At 40.8% G+C, this 22,237-nt stretch overlaps 1 protein-coding gene across 2 annotated transcripts; it reads left to right on the top strand.

The window, feature by feature from the left end:
* The first annotated feature begins 1,161 nt into the window (after positions 1–1,161).
* NUDT4 (nudix hydrolase 4) lies at positions 1,162–18,532 on the top strand. Of its 2 annotated transcripts, none has more exons than XM_058568668.1 (5): positions 1,162–1,622; positions 11,774–11,884; positions 13,154–13,198; positions 15,329–15,413; positions 15,683–18,532. In XM_058568668.1, exons 1-5 carry the CDS (start codon positions 1,524–1,526, stop codon positions 15,883–15,885), a joined length of 543 nt encoding a protein of 180 aa, XP_058424651.1. In that variant the 5' UTR covers positions 1,162–1,523; the 3' UTR covers positions 15,886–18,532. The 2 variants fall into 2 exon arrangements, with proteins under 2 accessions (XP_058424651.1, XP_058424650.1); XM_058568667.1 differs by having other exon boundaries at positions 15,326–15,413.
* Positions 18,533–22,237: the final 3,705 nt, after the last annotated feature.

Here is a 22,237-nt window from a genome sequence, read left to right as displayed (position 1 = left end):
TCCCTGTGAAACCCTCTACCACCTTAGACCTTATGTCATTTGTAGTTTTACGTATACTTGTGTGGTGGTTTAATATTTGACTGTCTGCTCTCAGGTGCCTAAGATGCCGGAAAGGCAGGGGCTGGTTTTAGATGCCAGTGCCTGGCACACAGTAGGCCCTCCAGAAATGAAGCACAAACAGTCAGGTGTGCCGAGATCTAAGCAGCCTGGGCCTCTGTGGAGGGGGCAGGATGGAGGGTTAGCTTCCTTAACACCAGGCCTCCTGGCTCCTATCTTAGCCCTTGTATGACACTCTGCAACATAAAGGTTGTTCGCCCCAAGTCCCCAGGAGACTGTAAGCTCCCAGATAGCAGAAATTCCATTTTATTTAGTGTTGTGGCCCCAGCATCCAGCTGGGCCTGTTACTTAGCGGGAGACACACAAGGAAAACAGTAAATATTAGCCATGGCCAGTACTAATCAATGCATTCTGGAGGGTGGGAGAAAGTGGGAGATGTTATCCACAGCTTCAAAGAAATATTTAAGCTTGAACTGACTCTTGAAAGAATGCAAGCGACCCCCCAACCTAAAGATTTGAAATTAAAAATAAAAGGAAACTTTGTCTTCTCCCTTTCCTCTGGAACACAAACAAAAATAATAAAACCTCTTAACCAACGTCTTCACCTTTCTAGGCCTTCACTTTCCTCTCTCCTTGTACTTCACGAGCGAGTTCTGGACGTGTCTACACAGTCACTGCGGAGACTGCAATCGCTGCGAAGCCTGCCGGCATTTCCTGACCAGGGAGCAACTTTGCGGAGGCTGTACAGCGTAGTCAGATCCCCTCTCGTGGAGATGCAATTTAAGGTCCTGATGGGGAAAGTCACGGGATTCATAACCCAGGAGGGAGGGCTCTTTGCTTCTTTCCATTCACCCGCACTTCAGCGGGGCAGAGTCACGCGGCGCTCGACTGGCGCGCGAACCCTCGGGCCCCGCCAAACCCGAGCCGCCCGGCTGGAGGCCCCGCCCCCGCTCCCCTCCCCCGCCGCAACTGCCGGGGCACGCAGGCGCGGTGGCGCGCGCACCCCGGCGCGCGCGGGGGCGGGGCTTGCGCGGCCCGCTTAAATAGGGGCGGATGGGGGCGGTGCGAAGCCGCCGCGGCGCTGCTGCCTAGTCGGCGTGTGTGCTCGCAACTGTCTGCGCGTGGCGCGAGCCTCGAGCCGCGAGCCTCGCTTTTCCCCGGGCGGCGGCGGCGGCGGCAGGAGGCAGCCGAGGCGAGCGGGCGGCGGGCTCCATGGAGAGCGGCGGACGCCCGGGCAGAGGCGGCGCTTCCTCCCCGGCTCCCGGGCTCCAGTGACCCGCGCTCGCGCCCTGCCCCGCGTCGGAGCAGCCGCCGGCTCCGGGACTGACCGGCCTCGCTGCTCCTCCCCGCGCCGCCGCCTCGCCTCCCTGCGCCCCGACTCGCTCTTGCCCCCTCTCTCCGGGGTGGCGGCGGCCAGGCCCTCGCGGCAGTGGCCGGAGCAGCAGCGGCAGCAAGAGCCCGCCTCTATGATGAAGTTCAAGCCCAACCAGACGCGGACCTACGACCGCGAGGGCTTCAAGAAGCGGGCGGCGTGCCTGTGCTTCCGGAGCGAGCAGGAGGACGAGGTGAGGGCGGCGGGGGCGCCGTTCCGGCGGGGGCGCGGGCCAGGGGCCGGGGCCGGGGAGGGGGTCTTCCCCTTCCCCGCCCGACCCTGCATCTGGGCCCGGGGCTGGGAGGGATGAGCCCCCTCCCTGCCTCCTTCCCCCCGCCCTCCCTCCCTCCCTCCTTCCTTCCTTTCTGTGGGCTGATAGAGGAGACAAAGGGGCTCGCCCAGCCCGGCGCTCTCCGCTCGGCCGGCGTGAGCACGGGAGGCCGAGACGCCTCCTGCCCCCGGGGCGGCCCCGGGGCGGATAGGTCGCGCCTAGCGGGAGTCACCATCTTAACATGCGAATTGAGCGCAAAGCCAGATAAACCTTGAGTGTTATCAGAGGAGATAGAAATGGCGTGAGTGTTGCAGCCCAAGCCCTTCTGCCTCTGTTACAGTTTCCTTCCATGTTACAGCAGTTTGCGGTTTCGGATTAAATCGGGCGTGTTTATGAAATGGCCAAACAGCCCCCGTGCTTTAAAATAAAAACCCATTTAGTGTAGTTCGGTCAGTTCCACTTAAGTCACAAGCGCTTGGCATAATTATACGCGATTTTTACTTTAAAAAAAGGCCTCTTCTTTTAAAGTTTTCTGACTGCAGAAAGATGGTTAGTAAAAAATGTGGAATAACGCCAGAAAGGAGGAGATGGACTGGAGGTGGGCGAAGTTGCCATTTTCAGACAGTAATCTCTAGCTCTCAGCATATTTATCAAAGCTTCTTTACTTTGCTGTTTGGCTTGACATCTGGAGAGCAGTCTTTCTTGTTCTAAGAGTAAGCAATCTTCTGTAATTTACCCATCTGCGTTGGGTTGATATTGAGGCCCTTGAGGTTTCCTTGGAGAGCAATTTTTACTTATTTCAGTTACATTTATTTAATTTGAAAAGGGCTCACTCGTTTAAATTTGCTTAGGGCAATAACGATTGGTAGCCGATGAAAATCTTTTAGCATCGCCACTCCTAAAATGATTAGACAGGGAGAAAATTAACATTCTGAGTTCTGCTTCTCTCACCGTGTCCAATAAAATACCGACCTAAAGCTGGAGGTGGCAGTTGAATGGCTTCCTTACTGCTGGTCCCTGTAGTTACCATGTGTAGGACATAGTGTACACTCAGTGGCTTAGTTGTTCTTACTGTGCTAACAGAAATCAAAGTGTTTCAAAATGGTGCTCTTCAAACTCTTGTTTATTTTTTAAAAAGAAACCAAGCTCTTTAGTGCCAGTCAGTGCTCAGTTGGGGGTCTTTAAGTGTTAAACCTAAATTCTTGAGGAGTTTTCAGAGGAAATTGGTCTCTACCTGTGAGCTGGGCCTACTTAGGAGACCTAAAAAGTAGAAGGGGAAAGGTTTTTAACAGTCTACAAGCATTAAGTGCATTCTATGAAAAAGAGATTAGAAGGTCCTTGCGGGAAGGGCCACGGTAGGACAAAGCAAACTTTGAATATAAAAGAATATAATAGCCCAAAGTGATCAAGAGAGGTCAAGGATCTTGTCTGATCTGCTCACTATTGTGGAATCATATTCTTAGTTGAGTGGTAACAGTGTACTGGGCACTCACTGCCTGAAGACCTTTATGTTACATTTAATCCTCTTAGTGCTGGTTTATAGGTGAGGAGACAGTTGCAGAGCATAAGTACTTTGCCCAAATGACATACTTTGGGAGTGATAGAGTCGGAATTCAGGATCTGGTCTCTGCTTCTGATGCTGGGCTCTTGGCACAGGGCCCAGCCCATAGCAATTAGGTGCACACTGTTTGCTGAATGAGGGAGATTTTGTGAGGCTGAGCTTGAAAGCCTTTCTGAAAGTGGTGACTTTGAAGTCTTGCCATAACGTGAACTTGGAATTCAGGCTTTGTGAAAACATAAGTTCCCAGGGGAAAATATGGGAAATGGGAGGAAATCAAAATGATCCGTATTGTGTGAATGGTAAAGCAGTCTGAGGAGAACTTCAGGAATTACTTTAGCAGATAAATGAGTTATTTTTTTCCCTGGAAATTGTTCCTATTGTAATAAATGCTCAATTCCTAGCCTCTAGTTCAGTCAAGAGACTGGTGCCGTTAGATAAAATGAAATGAGGAGCAAGATTTGGAGAGTTTACTAGAGAAATCCGTTACATAAAACTTTGTAAATCTGATAACCTGTAGGTTGAGAAATGAAGTTAATCAGTTTGTTAGAGAATATGCTCTTAGGGAAGACGCTGGAATTCTCCAAGTAAAATGCACGGCCAACTTTGTTAGTTCCTCAGGATCATCGTTTCTCTAATTGCAGTTGGGGCTCTTTCTGTTACACGATAATTACAGGATGAAGCCTGTTAGTTAGCTTTCCTGGACATTTTGCTGTTTTGCTATGAATTTGTTCCCACGCTGTTGAAATTAACACTGCTAGCCTTCCAAGGATAGGATACAAACCAGCCTGAACCCACCTTTCTTTAGCTAATAGGTAAGAAATATTTCTTCTTACTGGATTAGGAACACCTACATCCTGGTTGGGAGATTTAAATGTATGCTTTATTTTAGGGTGAAATGTTTATAGACTGTAAATTGAAGTAAAATAGTAATTGCTGTTTGACCCCCAAAAGCTACGCTGTGCTCTCATCTGGCTCTCTCTGTACTGAAGTACCTCTTACTTTAGAACTGGTTGTTGTAGGGAAGAAGGTTGTTCTAACAGCACAGTCTATATTCTTTTGGGGATGGTTTTATATATTTTCCCATTTTATCTTTTTCTGCCCTGTGAGGTAAATAATTAACATTAGCATTTGTATAGGAAGAAATTGGGCAGCAGAAGTAACTTGTCCCGAGGTCACGGAAGCTGCCAGATCGTTTTGAGCCCAAGTCCTTTATTTCGGAATCTCATGTTCATTTGATCCTCTCTCCAGCTAGTTATTTCTGTGGGGAACCACCCTTAGTTTTGGCAGTTGGGCTTCCAGACAGCCCACAAATAAGTGTCCTATAGAGTAGCTGGGATTCTGTGCTTGTGCAGTGAAAGAGGACAATACCTTCACAAAAGGTAACCAAAAACAGATTCCGTTGAACATATTTGCATATATGATACTTTGAACAGGGATGCAAAGATGAAAATTGTCAGCTCCTAAGGACCATATTCTGTAGCAGGAGGTTGGACAAATGACTGATACAAAGGGAAATAAAGTAAGATAAAAGTGCTGTCAGGTGCTCCAGGATTAAGATCCATTTTGAGTCATTTGGAGTTGGATTTCAGGGAGAGGGAAACGAAGGACCAAGCATCACAAACAGAGCAGGACTTGGGGCTGTTGTCTAGTTGGGCTGCAGCTTGGGATAGCATAGAACAAATAATGGCTGAAAAACATACAACACCTTAAACGTAGGGTTAAGGAGTTGCTAGGCAAGAAAGGAACTCTTAGTTTTTAACAAGGAACATTGAGATTTTAGATGTATTCAAGCTTGAGAAAGATCTGGCAGCAAAATAGGATGGAGTGCTAAAGGGAGAAATAGAAATGACTTGATCCTGGGTGCAATCCAGGCACAGTTGCCAGTGAGAAACATTGACAAAACAGTCCTAAGGACTGACCACTACTCTTCCATTTGGACTTACTGCTCTAATTAGCTTTTAAGCTCCTGACCCAGGGGCTGCATTCTACAGAGTGTCAGCTAAACGCCGAATGTATATTCCTCAAGTGTCTGAGTTCTACAAAATCATGCACTAAAACAAAGACTTGGTGAGAAAAGTAGAGTCTTCATCTGTGCCTGCAGCTCTCCCAGACCTAAAGAAGGGCTTAGAAGAAGCCACTCAACCAGCCACTGCCTTCAAGGGAGGGCTCTTCTGTTGAATCTGCATCTGTTTTTTTCTTAGAGTCTTAATATATCACCAAGGTTTTCTCTAATTATGTAAAAGCTTGCTCCATCACTTCAAAACTGATATGCTGGGAGTACTCATCGTGATCAACCCAACTTACCATTATTGACATGCATCTGTCTACCAATCCCATGTCATCTAATTTGGGTTAAACACATTTTTGCAGAATGAGCTGTTATTTCTGTTCCTCCTATAGCTCTGTGCCTCTATAGTCCAAAAAGTAGTACAAATTTGTTTAATAATAGCAGTAGGTAGGTAGGTAGCTTGTTAGTGGATATAATAACCATTGTGGTAACTTAGGATCTTGAAGATGTTTGTGTGCATAGTGAGTGTTCCTAATATGCTGCTGGCCTAATTTGGCTAAATGCCTATGAAACAGTTAACTGTGGTAGAGGTAGTTTTAACCATTTATGCTATCCTGGTTCGTGATAATGTGGAAAGAAAGAACAACAACCCTAAAACAGCTTCTACAGCGGCTGGCCCGTGGCGTAGCGGTTAAGTGCATGCACTCTGATGCTGGCGGCCTGAGTTCGGAGCCCGGGCGCGCACCGACGCACTGCTTGTCAGGCCATGCTGTGGAAGCGTCCCACATAAAGTGGAGGAAGATGGGCACGGATGTTAGCTCAGGGCCAGTCTTCCTTGGCAAAAAAAAAAAAAAGAGGAAGATTGGCATGGACGTTAGCTCAGGGCTGATCTTCCTCACACACACAAAAAATCTAAAACAGCTTCTACATAACTACAATTCACAAAATAAAACTCTTCATTCTTAGATTTAGGGATCACTTAAGGGTTTCTCTGAATAGCTTTGATTTTTCTGGTAAAGAATGGTAATTCGTGGTGACTAGTTGTTCCCAGAGGCAGGTCATGACCAAGAGCAGTTATAGGGGGTAAAAGCTGAAACAAAAAGGCAATTTGGGGCCCCTGGTGAGGGAACTGACAGTCCCACGTGGGGCCCTCCAGCCTCTGAAGGTGTAACTGCATCACTTAGGCCTTGAACAGCATTGTTCAGTTCACACGCTCGCACACAGCCCCAGTGAGGAGGACTTGCTGGGCGATACAGGGTGTAGAGTCTACACTATAGATCATTCCAATTCACAGACAAACCTTTGTCCAGTGAGACTCAGGGCTAGTTCCAACTTGGCCACTATCACTACACTGTTGCTACTTAAAGTGAGAAATACTTCTATTCCAAATGCATAAAGCATTAGGTTTCTAAGAAAAAGACAAGTGTGAGAAATGACTTCTCAACAACCCCAGGTGAACAGTGTTTTATTCTGATAATTGCCCAGTACATGGGAAGAGGGGTGCGGTCTGAGAGTGTAGTAGGAGGAATGTTTATGCGAAGGTGGTCAGGTTAAATCGAGGAAGGCATGTTTCCACTTTTCACCACTCTAACAGCACTGGCTTTGGGGTTTGCGTGTGATTCAAGTCTAATTCTGCAACCTGGTGGGTTGACTAGCTTCCCTCTTTAAATCTTTCCTTTGGTCTCAGCTCTGGCTTATCTGGAAGGTTGAATGTCTACTTTCATCTCTGTCATCTTGTCACTAATGTGCAGGCTGTCATCTTGTTGGATACACAAAATCTAATATACCTAGAAAGGTAGTTGAAAAGGAATTTTTTTTTTTAATTTCTGTTTTGTTTTTTCTTTTTTTGTGTGAGGATTAGCCCTGAACTAACATCCGATGCCAGTCCTCCTTTTTGCTGAGGAAGATTGGCCCTGGTCTAACATCCGTGCCCATCTTCCTCTATTTTATGTGGGACACCACCACAGCATGGCTTGACAAGCAATGCATTGATCCGCGCCTGGGATCCAAACCTGCGAACCCCAGGCCGCCGAAGCGGAGTGCGCGCGCACTTAACCGCTACACCAGCAGGCTGGCCTGGAATTTTTTTTTTTATTATTCATTTTTTTATTGCGGTAACATTGGTTTATAACATTGAATACATTTCAGGTGTACATCATTATGAAAACGAATTTAAAACCTATGAATAACCATGTATATCTGTCAGCTGTTGGTATTTCCTCTTACTAAGCTTTTATAACCTGCCTTTGTTCTTCAATAATACCATTGTTAGAGCACTAGTTAGCATGCTAAAGCCAAATTATAGATCTAGTAGATGGGGGATGTTATCGAAATGTTTAGATAGCTTTGCCGGGGGGAGGGGGAATGTTGAATAATAATGCTTCCTGAAGTGGTCCGGTAGGTTTAGATTCTTCCAGTGTGCAGGAGGGGTTTTAATTGTCTTTGTCTCACTTCTGCTATTCAGATCCATTTCTTCTACCATGGAGACCCCGGGCCATAGTTCTGTTTACTCTTGTCTGTGGAGTATACCCTCAGTGCTTGCCCTTTCTTAATCACCACCCTCCCCACACGCAAATGTGGCCTTGACCTCATTTAAACTCCCAATGAAGTACTCAAGATGAGTAGGCAAGTACTTAATGAAACACATTGGTTTTCAAATCTGTACCATCACTCAAAGGCTCATTGTCAAATCTCTTAAGCTGGTAGTTTAGATGCCAATTATTTCTATACCACACGTATTAATTGCTCATTTAAATTGATCATTTTTGGGGAAAGATAATTTGAAGTTAATGGTTTAATCAAATTTAATTCATTTTGGAACGTCACGAGACTCTTACATGATAAGTTTTTGATTTTGGCTAAATCATTTTTCCAAAGCTTATATAGATCTGTTTTCATAAGGCTTTCTAAAAAGTAATTTATGAAGGGAGATGTTGAACCATGCAGGGGTTCCATGTCACTGACTTGTGGAAGAGAAGTTTAGTCATATGTTAATGATGTCCTATAGATAAAGATTTGGTTTTAAATAGGAAGCTTAAGTGTTAGTTCAAGAAAATCAGACACAGAGTACAGTAATGGGTTATTCAACATTATTAACCTTATGTACTTTAGCTCTTAAAGACTATTTTGAACAAATGGGAACATAACAGTCATTGCCCTGGATACATGACACTGAATTTTCATTTTTTAAGATTCTACATTATGAATATTGATGGTTTGGAAACTCCCTATTTACTAAATAAGGATGTACTTTTCCAGTGGCACCTACACTGTCCTGTCCCATTATGAAGGGAATCAAGAAAGTTGCTTAGAGAGCATAGAGTTGTGTAGTAAGAATTTCATCCAGGCAACAGAAACCAGATTATCCCTAACCCACACTTAGTGACCAGGAAAAGAGGCCTCCAACTTGGCAGTCAGAACCAATAGTTACTATTTCCTTTTCCCTTGATGCAAGATATAATGCTTTTATACCTTGAACATTTTTGCTTTTAACTTAAAAACTTAGATTCATTGCCAGCCTTTGAATACCATAGATCCCTCTGTAAGCCTCCTTTTTGAATAAAATACAAAGGTGAAATCTGACTTGCAGTTTGACTTTGCTTCAAGTAGAATTTGAACTTAGAGACTCTTGCAGGCTCGTTCTGGATTTTTTTTTTTTCCTTTTTCCAGTCTTTTGTAGCAGTTTTTAATAACCCACCTTTAATGAATCTTTGCAGAATCTTTTTGATAATCCCTTTCTGCCCTCATTTCATCATTAACTCTCAGTAATTATAAAACAAGTACAACTGGCAAAATTTGGGGAATAAGACTAATTCCTGTTAAGCTGATTCAACTCAATTGGTGGGAAAGCAGAAGAGCTAGTAATGGCCAACAGTGAGTGCTTAAGCCAGGATCTAAGATATTAAGATACTTAATACTCATTAACACTCAGCAATCCTACAAGGATAGTTACTTCTTTTTCCAGAGGAGGAAACTGGTGCACTGAAAGGTAGATCATTAGCCCATGCTATTAGCTCCCTGCATCAAGCAATAAAACACGTTAGTTATGCTCTGTACAGTTACAAACACCTTCAAGTTCAAACTTACGTTTTCCAGTTCTTGCTAGATTTGCTTATTCTGGCTCTTTAGTTTCTAATTTTGATACATAAGCCCTATTTGCTAATACTTAAGAAAGCTTAAATTAAAGGCTGTGTTACATTTCATTTTACCAAAATTGCTGTATTTGGAGGACCCCTCAGTGTCAGCCATTGGTATCTTAGCTAAGGCTTTGTCAGCATTGTGTAGATTTACAGTGCTTTCTCTGGATTTGCTGCTGCTCTGCCAGTCATTCACTTGAAGGAATGATGCTGGTGGAAGCAGTGGAGTCCTCTCCAGATCACAACGTGAGAAAGTGCTCAGACGCCCTGAGCATTAATTGAGCACCGCTCTGAGGTGAAGATGTGTCCATAGGAAAAAAGCGTGCTGCCTTTTTTCAAATTGAGGGGGTTATGTGCCTGAATAGGTGTTCCCTTATCTTCTTACTCAACGTTTTAGAGGTTTGGGGGAACGGTGGGAGTTGCTGAACTACTTACTGTCAGCCTGGAACATCCCAGTTGGGGAAGGTTGAGTTCCTGGTAGCTTACTCAAGTGGGAGGTGAATCCTGTGCTAGCTGTGAACTCTTTAAGGGCCTGCAGTTCCTCTGGCGGGAGGGAGGGAGCTGAGCAGGTAGAACTACTGGCATGCATGTCAAAAAACCAGCACCCACATTGGAGATTAAACTTTGCTCTAAATTGATTAATGTATCTGGTGAGAACTGTTTGCATTTACTTAAAGGCAATATGCTAAGGTAGTTTTGCAAACATTTTTGTTCAAGTTAGTTAAGACACCTGTTACCTTTATAAACGTCATTTGGTTATTTATCATAGCCTTTTTTTTTTTAATGGGTAAATTTTAACCTAACCTAGCTCACAAATTTTCATTCATAAGATGGATATGTAATACTTGTTTCAGGTACTGTTAAAATAGTGAACCTCTAGGATACTCTGTGCTAATACAGTTAGTTTGTTTTGTTAAAAGTGTTTTCACATTTCAAGCTTAATACTATTCTTGATCAGGGTCTGCAGACTTTTCCTGTAGAGAGTCAGATAATATTTTAGGCTTTGCAGGCCCTACAGTCTCTGTTGCAACTACCCAACTCTGCTTGTTGTAGCACAAAAGCAGCCATAGACAACATATAAGAAATGAATGAGTGTGACTGGATTCTCATAAAATTTTGTTTATGAACACTGAAATTTGAATTTCATATAATGTAAAAATATAAAAAGCGTTTTTAGCTCACAGACTGTACAAAAACAGGCAGTGGGCTAGAGCTTGCCAGCCCTCTTCTAGATCACAAGTTATAGCTGCCTGTTACCAAAATGGAGCAACTTTTGTTCATTCATACAGGTTTGGAGTATGAAAGGTGCCTCTCTCCACCTAATCGTAACTATAAAAATAAGAAGAACTCTCCATGTTCCCAGCATTGGCTTTACATGAACTTCCCTATTCCTTTCTCACAGCATCTGTTATCTTCTAAGTATTCTTACATTTTATAGGTGAGGGAACAACAGTCACCTTCCTGAAGTCACATATCCTTAAATTTGGAAGAATAATAAGATTCTGTAACTAAAGAATAATGGATGTGACCACAAACCTCAGTGCATACAGCTCTGGGGCTGGTCAGCCAAGTCTCTGCTTTTATCCTTTGTTAGTATCCACGAATTGGAGAGTTGCACTAATTTAATCTGGTAGTTTAAATGACTTCATGAGGTACGGCATCATTTAGTAATGTGATCATGTTATTGAACTCTGAACTCAGAAAGACAGTGTTTACAAAGGCTGTCAACTGCTTTTTTGTGGTATAATGTGTACCCCTAATAATTTTAATGGGTTAATCTAGAAGAGATTTACAATCTTGTAAAGATTTGAGAATGTAGCTTATATCCCCCCTCCCTTTTTTTTTTTTTTTTTTTTTTTTTTTTTTTTTAAAGATTTTATTTATTTTATTTTTTCCCCACAAAGCCCCAGTGGATAGTTGTATGTCGTAGCTGTACATCCTTCTAGTTGCTGTATGTGGGACTCGGCCTCAGGATGAACGGAGAAGTGGTGCCTCGATGCGCACCCGGGATCCGAACCCCGGGCCACCAGCATCGCAGCGCGCGCACTTAACCACCAAGCCACAGGGCCGGCCCCCCCCTCCCTTTTTTTTTTGAGAAGATTGGCCCTTGAACATCTGTTGCCAGTTTTCCTCTTTTCTCCCCAAAGCCCAAGTACATAGTTGTATATCCTAGTTGCAGGTCCTTCTAGTTCTTCTATGTGGGGCACCGCCACAGCATAGCTTGATGAGCGGTGAGTAGGTCCGTACCCAGGATCTGAACCGGTGAACCCTGGGCTAACTCAACTGCTGTGCCACCGGGCCGGCCCCTGTAGCTTATATCCATAGTGCTCCTTAGGCTGGGAGTATATGGTCATGGTCCATCTTGCAGGTGCTGTTGGTGAGCAGCAGTCGGTACCCAGACCAATGGATTGTCCCAGGAGGAGGAATGGAGCCCGAGGAGGAGCCTGGCGGTGCTGCTGTGAGGGAGGTTTATGAAGAGGTGAGATGAAAAGTAGTTTGTTTGTTCTCCTTTCACACAGACTGTATTTTGGGATTTTACAGGACAGTCTTCCAGGTGAGGTTCACAAACAAGGCACTTTGCTACATACACAGAGGAGAAGGCAAGAAGACAGGCGGGTCACATGGGTGCTTTTTTGTTATCTAATCCAACATTTTTAAGCATGTGATTATAGCTAGCATTTTCTAAACAGATATTTTTTCTACTTGGTAAATAGAGCTAAAATCAATGTGGAAGTCCCCCAGAATTGGATAACATGTATAACAGACAATAAGTCTGATCGGTGATCAATATATAATAACACAATGGCCTTGCCCCAGAGCAAGGTTAGTATTACACTGAGCAAGAATGCACAGAGGCATTACTCATGTGCTATAATTCTTTTTCAAAGGACTAAGAAGCAGCTTGCTTTTATTTTACTTGTTTTGTCTGAAAGTTCAGTAAAGTGTGCATCACACACATGCACAGAAGCACACATGGCCTGCTTGCCTTCTTACAGCTGATGATACAGAACTTGCTTTTACTCACAGGCAAAACAGCATAGATTAAGTTCCATAAAAAGTTACTGAACAGCAATTATGGGATAAGTGAAGCAAACACTAAAGCTCTTGATCGGCCTTGGAGTGTAGTGGGAAGGGTTTCACAGAGATGAGTCTTGAAGGGTGAGTGACTTCCTGAGGGAAGACGACATTCTAGATAGAGGAGACAGCACATACCAATCTAGTTGTTCACAGTATGTATTTGAATGGGGCCACTGGACACCGAAGGTCTGGTCGGTCTGTTACAGTGCTCAGTAAAAGTAATGCGGACTCTCATAGAAGGGTAGCATGGAGAGAGAATTGTACTTCCCGAGCCATGTAAAAACAGGAGAGAGACGGGCCTTTAAGTAAGAAGGGGGAAGAGTATTTACTTTATCAGTTCATAGAGAAAAGTACATTTGTGTTCATGAAGTTTGTCCCAAATAGGTAGAGAGTCTAATTTTTGGTTAGTCCTTGCCATTTCTTATAAAATAAATGACAATAAATCTGACGAACAGGAAGTTGTACGTGGAACAAAGGAAGCCACGTTTTATAGCAAACCACAGGTCGCAAATATTGGCATAGCCAAAAACACTTCACAGAAGCAGGCTTGGTGTGGGAGGGCCTAGGCCTATTGTGTTTAGATTCAAAAATTGAAATAGCTAGAAAATAACTTTAATATAAATTTTGTTATGAAAAGGTAAAAATTTTACACTTCATCTTTTTTTAATAGGCTGGAGTCAAAGGAAAATTAGGCAGACTCCTGGGCATATTTGAGGTGAGTTATAACCGTAATTTTGAGCTTGCTGATAATAGAATTAATGATTGATTCCTTCCTAACCAGCTAGATTATTTGGCAGCACCCTGAACTAGATATTAGTTTAAAACTATCAGTAGGCAAGTAAGTTATAAGGATTAGGAGGGAGAGAAGGAAAAGCTAGTTAACTTTCCTATACCATCAATTTTATACAGCATTATTCAGTAGTAATCACTTCTATATGACAATACAGTGGAGTTGATATAGAAAGACTTATCTCTTGGTTCACTGTATATACTGTGTAGGTAGACTTTTTAGGAGGTAGAGTAGCCTCAATATCACCTAAGGGCTTAGGTCTCTTGTGGATACTGTCTGGAAATGTACCCTTTGCCTTCAGCACATAATATCTGACGATATACATAATGATTATCCTTAAAGGACTCTGAGGCTACAAAACTCAGATACATAGAATAAATGCTAAAAGCATAGACTTCTCTTCTGTATAATCCCTTATTACTAAACACAGAAAGGAATTTGTGGGGAGGGAATTTGAAAGTGATATATATTCTGTGGAAGGTAGGGAGAAATGAAGTCAGGTCATGAGACCCAAGCTATTCTCAAATAGATGTTCATCTAAGATTCAGACCTAGATACATGGTATACCAGACACATGGTGACATTTTTTTCAAGATACTATTTAAGGGTTATCTCAGTCCTTCTGGTAGGACCATATAAAATTTTATTTTTAAGCTTCTTTACAAGAATTCAGAAAAAATTCTGATTGTACAGCACTTGGTAGAATTGATGAGTCCCAGAATACTACAGTAATTATAAGAGTAAAGTTCTTAAGGTACTGTTCAAACTTTTCCAGAATTCAGCACTTGCTTTACCCAGTTAAATAGCACCATCTCCTGGTTAAACTGAAAAACATATTGAGAGTTTTCTGTAAGAGTAGCCGTGGGACAAATAGCACATTTGTCAGTGTGCTGGCAAGATTTTTGAAGAAAACTTTTCACATTGCAAATAAAGCTTATATAACACGAGAAGGTAACAGTATTAAGTGCTTTACAAGTACTATTTAAATTTCATAGACTCCGAACAGAAAATCGTAATGTAACTTTCCCCTTAGAAAATATAAGAGAAAATTAGAATTATCCCGCTCACTCACCCTGGTGATTTCAATAAATTTGTGAATATAGCATAATAAATATATTGATTTTCCAGGCATAGAGATAAGACAATTGATTCTTAAAAATAATGAACAATAATGTTTTAAGTGAGAGATACCTCTAATTTGTTGCTGTTCTTATTCCTTAATGAGTGCATTACTCAGGTTATTTGTGGTGGAAAAAATTAGGGCGATTATCTGTAGTCTTAGACTACAGCAAACAAGTCTAACTTTGAGATGAAGGTTAGCCTCTTCATCTCAGGGCCAACTTGTGTTTAATTTTGAACACAGAGACAAGACGAGGTGGCAGTTTTAATATGGGTAAAAACTGAATTTGAACATAATAGGACTAAAATATATCTAGAAATGGACTAACCGAGGTATTCTCAACCTTGGCTGCCCATAGTTCACCTGGAAGCTTTTAAAAATATCAATACTTAGGCCTCATCTCAGACTAACTGAATTGGTGTCTCTTAAAAAAAACCATTCATCTGAGTGATGGAATGGACGGCCAAAGTTGAGAAGCCCTAGTCTAGGTTATAGGCTGTGCTTTGTGCGCATCTTGTAAACCTCTAAGAGGCGTGTTCTTAAGGAACGAGAGAGAAGGTTCTCCAGAGGTCCAGAGGGAAGCAAGGTGTTGAAAGGCTGTCAGGATTAGCCCTAGGGAATAGGACGTGGACTAAAAACGACAGGAATACAGTTCTTTTAATAAAGATTCCATTCCAATCTTAAGATTTTCTTTATGAAAATTACTTGTCTAATGGACAGAAATCAAGGAGCTAAAAGTTTAGTATTGGGATTTAAATGTTTTGTCTTATATAAACTCACTTCTGTGCTGGATTATACAACTGAGGACACTTGCCTGTGTTGGCAGATACACTATGCTAATCCAGCAGTATGCCACAAATGAGTTTTTTCCCTCAAAAATGTGTACATGGCTAGCTCCTGTAGATTAAAATGCTTTTCTTTTCATATTCAAGCAGAACCAAGACCGAAAGCACAGAACATATGTTTATGTTCTTACTGTCACTGAAATATTAGAAGATTGGGAAGATTCAGTTAATATAGGTACGTTCTCTTTCCTTTTTCTATCTGAATTCTCTTAATTCAAATACTACGTACTTGTGTCCAATTTTCATCTTCAAGGGAAGATCAGTATATACCCCCACATTTGAATTATCTTAAAATTTTTTCCCAACATATTGTCATCTAAGCCATTCCAAAAAAATAAACTCATTATTTGTGGGGGAGGAGTGAGGGGCATTGTTAACAGGATATGGCTTACTTTTTAAAGTTGACTTGATTGTATAGTGACCAACATCATTACTATTTTCTAGGAAGGAAGAGAGAGTGGTTCAAAGTAGAAGATGCCATCAAAGTTCTCCAGTGTCATAAGCCTGTTCATGCAGAGTATCTGGAAAAACTAAAGCTGGGTTGTTCTCCATCCAATGGAAATTCCACAGTCCCTTCCCTTCCAGATAATAACACCTTGTTTGTAACTGCTGCACAGACCCCTGGGTTGCCCTCTAGTATAAGATAGAGGGAACTGGGAGGATGTCTCCCACCATGTGCAATCTCATGGGGAGAGGCTTCTTTATTTTCCTTGGCAAACATCTGAATGACGCTCGCAAACTGTCTGAATTTGCCATGCAGGATTTTCAAACAATTTGCATGTTTTTCAGATGCTATCAAATCTTTAAAAAAAAAAAAAAATGTATAATATTTTAATAAGCCAAAGCCATGTGGAATTTTTTTTAGATGCCTTAACTGTGCCCCCTGCCCCACCCCACCCCCATGTTATTTTCTTTGTCATTTTTTCAGTTTTTTGTCCATTCAACATCAGTCTGTGGTTTTTGTCAGATCAACTTACTTGTGGGTACATTTTCCCCCAAATTGTTCTCTCATTCACAGCATTAACGTATTTAACAAATCCTGTTGTGGGTATTTATGAAAATCCTGATATTAAAGAAATCCACCCATCTGAAAACTCATTTCATAGGATCACAATTTTAATTCATAAATTCCAGATTTGGACTCTTTCTGTGTAGTTCAATAACTATTTTGACAAAGGACTTAATTTGCTATTTCAAGAATTTGTCAACTCATTTGTCTCAATTTTCACAACTGGTATTATGTCACTAGTTACCTGATATGGCCAATTCTCCTGTACTTAATAGTCCTTTAACCTGAAGTTCAACTCTGTAGAGTTGGCAATTTTTAGGGAGGTACTATAAGCAAAATGCATGTAGCAAATACATCTTATCATGAAAACTGTACTCATAAGATTTAAGTTAGCATGCTCAGTTGCCAATTCCCTTTATCAGTAATCTCTCTTTACACAGAATACCTGAGAACCATATTTCCCTCAATGTAAATTGCTTCTAAAAATGTATTTTCAGTTTTAGAATTTACTGACACCTCTTCAGTTAAACTTGCTGTTTACCGATAACCACAGGATTAGAGTCTAACCTCAAATGCCAGTCAGGGTGACTGCATCACAACTGAGTAAAATGGTCTTTTTGCTGTTCAGCTGTTACAGACCTAGATTATTAGGGCACCTTAGAATGTCTTATCTTTTATAGGTTGTCAATAGGTACTAGTTGTCATATAACTTTTGGGGCACTGGAACATACCTGAACTAAGAATTATTTTGTCTTATGCTTGTTTTATACTCACTAAAAATCAAGACTCCCATCTAAAATACATAGGTACCTTGTCTGAAACTCCTGTACTTCCCCAACCAGATCAGAAATGAGGTGGGGGGAAAACTGTTTGAAAAAGATGTAGGGTGGGGGACGAGGGAAAGCTCATTCTATCTGTAGACGTTAGCCTTCTGTAAATATTGTACCTGGTGAGTATAAAGTAGACATTAAGTATAGGTATACATCTGTTCTACAAATTGTTAACCTTTAAAAATATAATTGCTGCTAAAAATAGAGTGCTGTTACAGTTAAGGAAAATGGGTGCCACTGTTTTGAAAATGACATCTTGTGCCATAAATGCAGCTGAACTAAATATAAACATTAGTTCACAAATTAATGCTGTCAAAGGAATGAGTAAAGCAGAAAAACTTTTAAACCAATGACATTTCATTCTGAATTATGTAGTATGATCAAACATGATCATCCAGAACTTTTCTATTTTTCTTTGTACAGAGGTTATGTATTCTGGGTGTTTTTTAAAAAGGAAACATTTTAAGTCCCACAGATTGACACCTTCTATCAATCTTCAATGGACTAAGATTTTTTTTCTCAGTAATCTCTGAAGTTTCTTTAAATTATATACTTAACACAGCAGAGAAACTGGATTTTTTTGTATATAAGACTGTGTCCACCTGAAATGCTGTCACAATTATGGGGGGGCTATCTTGTACATGATATTCTTAGAGATAATAATGCATGAACTTATTTTATAAACTCTTGGACTATGTACTTGACATGTAAAATATGTACAGTATTAATGTCAGCCATCTCTTAAAAGTGAGCCTATAAATATTGTTGTATAATTTTCTTTGGTCAGAAACATTTGGACAAAGTAGTGCCACTGGGGTCAGGATTTTCTTCAGTGCCATTTAGGAAACCACCTGTCTTTAGTCTATGCAACTACCAAAAATTTGTATACTACAAGAGGATACTTTACAGTTGTCACACTTTAAATTTCACACGAGGAGTTCTTCACTATTCTTCTGGAACCTAGTCTAGCAAAATTAGAAGAAAGGCCCTAAAGAGATTTCTGTTAAGAGAAAAAGCCTACATTTTCAGGCTCAACAGTTGAATCTACTACAGATAACAAAGTGTCTACTATCTCAACCCTCCAAAGTTTACAGGGTTTTGGGACTGTCATTTGTGTGGGGTAGTCGGATAACATTGGGCAGCTAAATTTTCCAGTCCCATGTGCCTCCTAAATAAAAACAACTAGTTTGTAAATTGACTTGCAGACACAAAGCAGCAACTATCGTGCATGTTTGTTGTTGGGTTTTGTTTTTTGTAAACAGGTGAAACTTTCCAACCAGGCACATGCCATTCAATTTTCATCGATCACACAGTTGTATAAAGCAGCAAAACTGCAGGCGCGATGATTGTTGTATACACTTTAAATTGCTTTGCATGGTCTTGTTTGAGATAATTGGTGTAAGAATTTTGACTTTTTTTTTATATTTGGAAATATCAAATAAAAATGGAAATACATTATCTTTTTTTTTTTTCTCCCCACAACACCGCCAAGTGAAAATTTGTCTGGATTCCACAGTAACAACTTGACTATTCTCCCATTGTTGGTCATAGGCAATTCTTAGTAGTAGTACATTTTTACACTTTTCCACTTATGATCCTCGCAAGTGGAGTTAACTGGGTTAAAAAGAACTGTTCGCCAGTAAGGTGTCGCCATTACTTTCCCAATGAATGTTTTCCATCTTACTAGACACCAGGCTAATGTACTGCTGTGCTTGTCGTATTTGTTGCTATTCCCCCTCCCTAATGGGGTTTTGTGTTTTAGTAATTTTCAAGAGCTCTTGACTTAAACTCTATAAGCACTTTACTGTAATATGTTGCAGATACCTTGTACACTACCATCACTTTAATTATTGTAGCTCTGTTGAAGAATTACTGGTGAGGCACCCTGCCCACCACTATATTTCCCCAAAATAGTGTTTACCCAAGACCAACTTTAGAATCCTCATGTAAAAGTTCTATTCAAATCTGATTTGGTTTTTGATTAGGATTGTTAAATGGGAGGAAAAGAGCTTGGCATTTTCCAGTGTTTTCTTCACATTGCAATACAAGAATTCTCTTTAAGCAGATTTTTGTAGACAATGACACACGACTCAACACTAGTTGAGTTTATTAAAGTATAATTTTTAATGAATTGGTTATAGCTGGAATGTTGCTGTATAGTTAATTCTGTCTCAAGTTTCCAACAACACTTTGTTTCATAAACTCTTAATACAACGGTACTGGTAGCTGCACAATGAAGGGCATCTGCTTTATGCCCAGTATCAGTGCTACAGCACAGCAAGTTTCCACCCTCAAGGAGCTTATGTTCTAGTGGAGTAGAGATAAATGGCTTATCTGGGTGTTGATTTATACATAAGAAGTTCCTACAATGTCTTTCAAGGTGCTACAGCTATTTTTTCTTACAGACCAACATGCACCATCTGTAAAAGCAAAATTTTATTTAAAAATATCCCCCACCAAATACTTAGAGCGGCATTGTATATGGAGCTGTAGAGCAAGTCAGGTTGAAAGTGATCTCATTCCTGGTGCTACTTGCTTATTTTTAATACCTTCCCAACTAGTGCCATTGGCTAAATTCTAGCAGTAAGATGAAAAGGCCCATCATTATAGCAAAGACCCAAATTTACACAGACTCCATGTCTTTTTCCAGAAACTAGTCTTAAATTCCTCTACTTTGATATGATTTCAACTAATTATGATCCCAAAAGTTGCTCTTCCCAACATGTGGAATACTGCCCTCTGGATATCACATTTGCTGGTTATTAAACACCAGTGCCAGACATTAATACAAGTATTGTAAATCTTCCTGCCTTTCTCAATTTTTACTCAAATTCATAAATTAGTGAAATAAAAATATTTGGCCATCAATGTATATCAAGAACCTTAAAAATAAACATACCTTTTGATCAAGTAATTAGACCAGGAATCCAACTAATCTCCAGGAATGTGGACAAAGATTTATGTACTCAGATAAGGCAACTGAAAAAGGGAGATATGGAAATAAAATGCCAGGCTTAAAGGAGTAATGGTTGACTAGCAATATATCCATATAATGGAATATTATACAGACATGAAAAATTACATTCAGGTAAGGATCTGTGCGTGTAAACTGGCATAGCCTTGTGGAGAGCAACTGAGTAGTACCCCCCAAAACGTAACAATGCATATAACCCTTTCACCCAAGAATTCCACTGCTGGGAAATCTAGTCAACAAATACTTTGACAAGTTGCACAATCAAAATATGGTCAGAGATGCATATTGTAGAGTTTATAAAACTGGCATCAATTTAAATGGAGAAATGGGGGAATTAAATTATGGTCATCTATTCAACAGCTACTCTGTGGCTACCAAAGAGATGTGCTGCCACAGGTAGGGTCCTTTCAATAACGCTGCCTGAAAAAAGCAGAACGCTACACAGCATTACCTGTTAAAGATCACTTTTTAAAAGAGCCTGTACAGATTTTAGATTTTCTTTAAAAACCTGTATAATTTTAATTTTAAAATGAACATTGAGAAATTTTCAATGTGAAAATGTTCAATAATCTCTTACATGAAAAAACTGGGCTTGATAAATGCTCGATCTGTACATAACTTTTATTAAAATACGCATATATTAACATCAAAGGGGAAAAAGCGAACCTGCACCACAATTCTCTAATTGTTATTGGGACAACAGTAATCTATTACTTTTTAGAAGTGGGGAAGGAGGAGAGAGACAAGATTTGGTTCTATCACTAGAGCAGTGAGTGAGCAATCACTGTGGGGCGGGGGTGGGGGGATGGGGTGGGGGGGCGGGGGGTGACACCCAACAGGCCAAACCTAGCCCCCAGCCTGTTTCTGTACAGCCCACAAGCTTAGGATGTTTTTCACATTTTTAGTGGTTGAAAAAAGGCACTTTGTGACATGTGAAAATTAAAGTTTTGTCAGAACACAGTATGCCCATTCATTTAAAATTGTCTATGGATGCTTTCTGATTACCATGGCAGAGTTGAGTAACTGAGACAGACCCATGCCCCGCAAAGTCCAAAATATTTACTGTTAGAAGGAAAAAACACAGATTGCAAAAATTTGGCCCTATTCCCTTGGTTACTCAGTCCTAATGCTTCCTGCCAAAACTTAAGGGAAACAGCACCAAGGTCAAAACTAGTGCAACCACCCTATCGTGTCTAAGCTGCTTGACAGGTCTGTCTTGAGTAGTCTATTCCTGAACTTAAGCCAGAATACTTTGTAAACTTGCTAGGTTATAGTGAAACTTAAGAATTATTGGGATTTATTAGTCTAGAACATAGAACTCAAGAGAGTCATGTGGTGGGTGAGAATGGATCAGGAGTATGTAAAAAGGAAATACACTAGTTACTGTACATGGTAGGAACATGAGGTTATCAATCTTTTCTAATTTCTAAAACACTTTTTGTCTCACAGATACAAATGTAATCATTTGTATGGAGAGTAACAGAGGAGAAATGTTAAAGCTCCTTAATAAGCACCATAAAATGTACTTTTACAAGATAATGAGATTTCAGTTGTGGCTCTGCTACAACAGACAATAAACATGGTCTTAAAATATTCAGGCAATTACTGTATGCTTCTACAATGAACCAGAAACTCAAACAAGTACATCAAGTTGGTAGAGGCTCAGCTCGGAGGCAAGTCTACATTCATCCACTTGAAATGCCACACCAACGGGCACTGATGAAATGAGATTAGCTGAAGGGTGGCAAAGGTGAGATCGGGGAACAGAGGGAGGACCCAAACTCTTCATGCTGAGTTTTACACTTAACAGGAAAAACTTTAGTCCAACTTACTTGCCCAATTTGTAACAAAGCCAACCCCAGGAACAAATCCTCCCACTTTTCAACCTCAATGATAAAATGGAAATTAACGCAGGGGATAAGTTAAGGAAACAGACAAAGTATCACCAGTCTGGGTGGTGGATTACAGATTTTTATTCGTTATATTTCTTTCAAGTTATTACATTCAACATGTTTTGCTTTTGTGATCATTAAGTCATTTAAAAAATAAACCCCTGATATAATTCCTTAAACTAAGCAGCATGCTGAATAGCTAAATGAAATGTTGCCCCAGCCCCAAAATACATTATTTCAATGAAATATTACATTTTTCTTAAATAAACTGATGAATTAGCTACCCTATAATCA

This window comes from Diceros bicornis, chromosome 25 (assembly GCF_020826845.1).
Source record: "Diceros bicornis minor isolate mBicDic1 chromosome 25, mDicBic1.mat.cur, whole genome shotgun sequence".
Classification (NCBI taxonomy): Eukaryota; Metazoa; Chordata; class Mammalia; order Perissodactyla; family Rhinocerotidae; genus Diceros; species Diceros bicornis.
This window is presented reverse-complemented; position numbering and strand designations above follow the sequence as displayed.

What these genes read in the sequence shown, in the direction of transcription:
- NUDT4 (XM_058568667.1), top strand. Translation starts at nt 1,524, where the DNA reads ATGATGAAGTTCAAGCCCAACCAGACGCGGACCTACGACCGCGAGGGC. An exon ending in GGAGCGAGCAGGAGGACGAG is followed by an intron (nt 1,623 to 11,773) that starts GTGAGGGCGGCG and finishes TCCATCTTGCAG; the next exon opens with GTGCTGTTGGTGAGCAGCAG. An exon ending in GACTCCTGGGCATATTTGAG is followed by an intron (nt 13,199 to 15,325) that starts GTGAGTTATAAC and finishes TTCATATTCAAG; the next exon opens with CAGAACCAAGACCGAAAGCA.